Below are 5,317 nucleotides of genomic sequence, written 5' to 3' on the forward strand. Positions count from 1 at the left end.
TGGGAGGGGGAGGGGGGTTCCCTTTTTCCTCCGGCTCTGTTTCTGTGGGAGGATTTGTCACAGCTTGGGAGGTGACGCTGCACATCTGAGCATCCTCTGCCCCGGCAGCACTCGAGGGTGAGGGGGTCCGTGAACCTGCGGGGCTGGGCCGGGCTTAAGCGAACAGGGAGCGGAGCGAGCCGGGCTGGGATCGGGGCCAGGCTGGGAACGGGGCCGGATTGTGAACGGGGCCGGGCCGCTCCGCCCCGCTCCGCCCCCGGGCCCGCCCGTCCCGCCATGGCGGCGGCCTTCACCGCCCTCCGTGTCCTGCTTGGCATCTTCTTCTTCCTCACGGGCGTCCTGAAGGTCTCGGACTGGCCCTCTGCCGACCTGCACCGGCACATGGTGAGCGCGGCCGCGGGCTCGGCGGGCTCGGGGGCCGCAGGGCCGAGCCCGGGGGGAATGAGCTGGATGGGGGCAGAGCAAAGAGCAAAGAGCACTTCGGTGTGCAGGGCTGAGCCCCGGGGAAAGGAAAGGAACAGGTTGGGGTGCAGGGCTGGGCTCCGGGAGAAAGGAAAGGAACAGGTTGGGGTGCAGGGCTGAGCCTCAGGGAAAGGAAAGGAACAGGTTGGGGTGCAGGGCTGAGCTCCAGGGGAAAGGAAAGGAACAGGTTGGGGTGCAAGGCTGAGCTCCAGGGGAAAGGAAAGGAACAGGTTGGGGTGCAAGGCTGAGCTCCAGGGGAAAGGAGAGGAACAGGTTGGGGTGCAGGGCTGAGCTCCAGGGGAAAGGAGAGGAGCAGGTTGGGGTGCAGGGCTGAGCTCCAGGGGAAAGGAGAGGAGCAGGTTGGGGTGCAGGGCTGAGCTCCAGGGGAAACCTTCAGGGCTGATCCTGTTGTGGTGCAAGGCTGAGCCTTGGGTAAGAATGAGCAGGTCGTGAGTACAGGGGTTCAGGGTGGAGCACTTTGGGTGCAAGGCTGAACCTTTCATTGTGAGTCAGCCCAGAATCCCTTGGAGTGCAGGGCTGATCCCCTTAGGCTGTGTGGTTATTTAGGATGCAGAGCTGATCCCCTTAGGAAGGCAGGGCAGGGCAGAGCAGACACACTGGATGGGGTTGTATTTCCTCAACCCCAGGCTCAGGGCTGCCTCACCCCTCTCCCACCCTTCCCAGGCATCGGAGTTCGTGCGTTTTGCCAAGGTGTTTCCCCTGAAGGACCTGGGCTTTGTGCCGGAGCCGGGCGGGTACCTGGCGGCCGTGGGCTGGGTGGAGGTGACGGCCGGGCTGTTGCTGGCATTTGGGCCCCAGCTGCTGCAGGAGATCAGCAACTTCACCCTCAGCGTCATCATGATCGGTGAGAGCCAGAGGGCACCCACTGCCCATCGTGGGTCTGGGGACACCCTTGGCCAGCCAGAGACCCCCATTCCTGTGCTCTGCTCCCTGCCCAGGTGCCATCTACACCCTGCTGGCGCTGCAGGAGCCGCTGGCCATGTGTGCCCCGGCCACCCTGTCCCTTGGCCTCCTCCTGCTGCTCAACATCCGTGGGTACCCAGCTGCCCCCCGGCCCAAGTTCGAGTGACGAGAGGCGGGAAGGACAGACGGGAAGGACAAACGGCTCGACTGCTGGGGAGCAACGCCTGTATGGTGTTTTCAGGGACGACGTCGCATCCTTGCTGATGAGACACAGTGTGTCCTCTCCTGCCTCTGCCCGTGACTCCGGTGCTGGTTGTCCCCACCATGTGGGACCTGGGCTGGTGCTGTGGGACGGTGGCCATGGCAGCATGGTGACACTGCTGCGGCACTGCTGTGGCACTGCTGAACTCGCACAAGGTGTCCGGCTCTTTCCAGTGTTTGGCCACACTAAGCAGGGGCTGGCTCTGCTCTCTTTCAAATTCTGGAATAAAATCTCTTGTTTTTCATGTTTTGCCTCCCTGTTTATTTCTGCCTTCCCCCCATGCTGAGCCTCGGGGGCTGAGGAGATGTCCTGGGGCTGGAGGACCCAGTCCCTAGGGACAATGCCTGGACACAAGGCCTGGGGACATGTGGGAGCTGGTGCAGGAGCTGGCACAGAGGAATAGGGACAGTGGGGAGAGTCCATCTGGGGTGGGATCCCTCAGCCACCCAACAATGTGCCAGGCCCCTTGCTGCACACCCAGGCAGTGACAGGAGCAAATGCCCAGACAGGCATGTGCTTTTTGTGGATCTTGCTCCCACAGGGAGCTGCCCTCTGCCACCCCAGATGGGCACAGCACGCTCAGGATGAGCCACAGCTCACCTGAAATGTCTCCCAACAAGGGGGCTGTGTGGGGAGTCTGGCTGTTGGGATGTACAAGGGGTGTAAGACACCCCTGTACCCCTGGTGAGACCTGATTTTAAGTGTCACCTACCTCAGGGTGACATCTTTGGTGTCCCAAAGGAGCACACACAAACTTCAGGGCCACACAAAGCAGCGACTCAGATGCTCACAGATCTTGGAGGGGGCCTGCAGGGCTGCTCCCCTTAAAGCCAGCTTTGAAGCCAACAAAAGAGGCAGGAGGAGGCAGATTCCTGCTTTGATCCCTTTGGGGCATCCCTCTTCTCCCCAGCTGCCGGCTGCAGAAACTTGACCCTGTGCTGCTTTCATGCAGGCGTGGGTGGGAGAAGGGCCCTGGGAACTGGAATGAGATGAGGCTGGGGGCACGGGAGGGGGGTTCTGGCCACTCCCACATGCCCCCAGCCCCGTCAGCCGGCGCAGGGGGTCTTAGGGTGGCTCCAGCAGGGAATTCCCCATTACATACACACACAGGTGCTCTCCCCGCTCCAGCTGCTGTCCCACAGGCACTAACACAGGGGGGTTTGGGATGGTGGGTGGGGGTCAGGCAGCCCCTGCCTCCCCCAGCGCTTAAAGCCGTCCCTAGCCTGGCTGGGTCACAGTGAGGAGCAGCCAGAGGGGACGGAGCCGCTCCTGCCTGACCCGACGAGGTGAGTAACAACCGTGGTGTGGGTGAGATGGAGCATTCCCTGTGTGTGTGATGGGGAAGGAGGAGGGAAAGGGGACCCCTGAGGGATTCAGACTCAGGTCCCCCAGGCTCGGCAGCTCGTGCTTTCTGCTCCTCAGCCCGGGGCTGGGTGCTGTGCGTGCCGAATCCAGCCCTGCTGTGCTGGAAAACACCAGCTGGTGACTCAGTGCCTTCGTTGGCGAGGTGTGGGCAGGCAGTGATGGGAGGTGAAGTAACTGCAGCCCTGGATACAGCCACTGCAGCACAGTGTGCTTTCCCATGGCCAGGACCAGAGGCAGACCCTGCTGTGCAGGACTGGGGGGCGTGGGGGGATTCTGGCCCTGTGTTTGTACTCCCTGTCCCTACCTGGGTTTCTGCACTCTGGAGCTTGCTGAGCCAGTCAGTGACTTCCTCATGCCTGGCTCCATGGGGAATTTGGGGTGCTGGCGGAGGGCTGGGGTGGGTGGCCCCACAGGCACGTGCTGTGTGGGAGGTGTTAAGCCCTGCAGCTGCTGACTGGAGCCAGTGTGGCACCTTCGGGTGCCTCGGGCTGCAGCTCTGTCCCCTGGCTGTGCTGCAGCTGTGCCTGCCACTCCCTGGGAGCTATGGATGGGCAGTTGACAGCGGCCTCTAGGCTCCCTTGTTGTGTGTGGGGACAGAGCTGGGGTCTCCTCCTCTCCTGTGTGAGCTGAGCCCTTCCAGCACACTATGGCATTCCCACATGGCTCTGCCTTCAGTGCCCAGCAGTGCCAGCCAGAGAGGCCATCCTGTCCTGGTCAATGTCCCTCCCCTGTCCCCAAGGGTTGCCACAGACTGTCCCCATCTTTGCAGGAGCCAGGGATGAACAGCTCAGTGCCAGGAACGCTGCTGGTGGAACACCCTGAAGAGTGCGTGCCCAACAACCCGGTGCAGTTCGTGCTGGTGCCCATCACCTACTGCCTGGTGCTGTGCGTGGGGCTGCCGGGCAACCTGGTGGCGTTGCTGGTCTTCCTGCAGAGCGGCAAGGTGAGGAAGGCCATCCGCATCTACCTCATCAACCTCACGCTGGCTGACATCCTCTTCAACCTCACCCTTCCCCTCTGGATCCACTACTACCTGGCTGGGGGGGACTGGCTCCTCTCGGAGGCCACCTGTCGCCTGGCAGGGGCCGCCTACTACCTGGCGACCTACAGCGCCATCACCTTCATGGCTCTTATCAGCTTCAACCGGTTCTGCGCGGTGCGGGCGGCGCGCCGGCTGCTGCCGCTGCCGGGGCCCCGCGGTGCCGCCCTGGCCTGTGCCCTGGCCTGGCTGCTGGGGCTGGGCTGTGCCGTGCCCACCCTGGCCACCCACCAGACCTTCCCCACGGCCGCCGGGACCACCGCCTGCTTCGAGCAGCACGGGCGGCAGCGGGGCTATGCCTACGCCATGGTGGGGTTCTTCTCTGCCGCCTTCCTGGTGGTGCTGGGCACCTACGCCTCCATCGCCAGGGCGCTCTCGGTGCCCGCTGCTGCCTCGCCAGGCTCGCACCGGCAGCAGGCCCGTGCCATGGTGCTGGGGATGCTGCTGGTCTTTGTGGTCTGTGTGGCCCCCTACCACCTGACGCTGGCCCCTTGGGTGGGGAGCCGGCCCTCTGCCCCTCTCTGTGCCCCCCCGGACACCCTGGATGTGCTGCACACGCTGAGCGTGGCCCTGCTCAGCCTCAACAGCTGCCTGGACCCCGTCATCTACTGCTTCTCCATCCGGCGTTTCCGCGCTGACCTGCACCGCACCCTGCGCAAGATCGGCCGGTGCTTCCCGCTGCCCCCTCCGGCCCCGCCTGGGCCAGCTCCCGGTGCCCGAGCATCCTCCTTCACCTCCTCCTAGAGGGATGGGCACCACGGTCCTGCCCCCGCGGGCCCCGGTGCCACATTCCCGCTGGGACCCGGTCCCTGTTGCCAGGTGAGGGATCGGGAGCAGCGTGGGGGGAGCTCCGGCTTCGTGCGCTCCCCTCCTCCCACCCCGCTCTGCTCTCTGTGCGTTCCCACGCTCCGGCAGCTCCTGCTGGAGCATAGATCCTGCCCCCCGCATTGCAGGCACCGGCAGGGTGGCACTGGCACTGGGAGGGTGGCACTGGCACTGGGAGGGTGGCAATGGCAGTGGGAGAGCGGCACTGGCACTGGGAGAGCAGCACTGGGAGAGCAGCCCTGGCACTGGGAGGGTGCCACTGGCGCTGGGACACTGGCACTGGCACTGCAAGAGTGGCACTGGGAGGGCAGCACTGCCGCTGGGAGAGCAGCATTGGCACTAGGACAATGACACTGGCACTGTGAGAGGGACTCACCCAGCGATGGGAGCTGAGCCACAGTGGGATGTGAGAAGGTAGAATGGAGAGGGATGCTCAGTGG

General features: G+C 64.2%; 2 protein-coding genes across 2 annotated transcripts; both read left to right on the forward strand.

Annotated features, from left to right (window-relative positions):
- Positions 1 to 247: 247 nt before the first annotated feature.
- Positions 248 to 1,892, forward strand: TMEM35B (transmembrane protein 35B). Its single transcript, XM_054292535.1, has 3 exons — positions 248 to 384; positions 1,147 to 1,327; positions 1,422 to 1,892. The coding sequence occupies exons 1-3, from the start codon at positions 277 to 279 to the stop codon at positions 1,550 to 1,552; spliced, it is 420 nt and encodes a 139-aa protein (XP_054148510.1). The 5' UTR covers positions 248 to 276; the 3' UTR covers positions 1,553 to 1,892.
- Positions 1,893 to 3,791: 1,899 nt separating this feature from the next.
- Positions 3,792 to 4,796, forward strand: LOC128947955 (platelet-activating factor receptor-like). Its single transcript, XM_054292479.1, has one exon. It carries the CDS (start codon positions 3,792 to 3,794, stop codon positions 4,794 to 4,796), a length of 1,005 nt encoding a protein of 334 aa, XP_054148454.1.
- The last annotated feature ends 521 nt before the right edge of the window (positions 4,797 to 5,317 follow it).

This window comes from Melozone crissalis, unplaced genomic scaffold, assembly GCF_028551555.1.
Source record: "Melozone crissalis strain CALT ecotype California unplaced genomic scaffold, PUWL_Pcris_2 ptg000111l_1, whole genome shotgun sequence".
In the NCBI taxonomy this organism is placed as follows: domain Eukaryota; kingdom Metazoa; phylum Chordata; class Aves; order Passeriformes; family Passerellidae; genus Melozone; species Melozone crissalis.

Excerpts from the sequence above, each read along its gene's own strand:
- TMEM35B (XM_054292535.1), top strand. The coding sequence starts at position 277 with ATGGCGGCGGCCTTCACCGCCCTCCGTGTCCTGCTTGGCATCTTCTTC. Across the intron at positions 385-1,146 it reads CCGACCTGCACCGGCACATG|GCATCGGAGTTCGTGCGTTT; the intron begins GTGAGCGCGGCC and ends CACCCTTCCCAG. Across the intron at positions 1,328-1,421 it reads CCTCAGCGTCATCATGATCG|GTGCCATCTACACCCTGCTG; the intron begins GTGAGAGCCAGA and ends CTCCCTGCCCAG.
- LOC128947955 (XM_054292479.1), top strand. The coding sequence starts at position 3,792 with ATGAACAGCTCAGTGCCAGGAACGCTGCTGGTGGAACACCCTGAAGAG.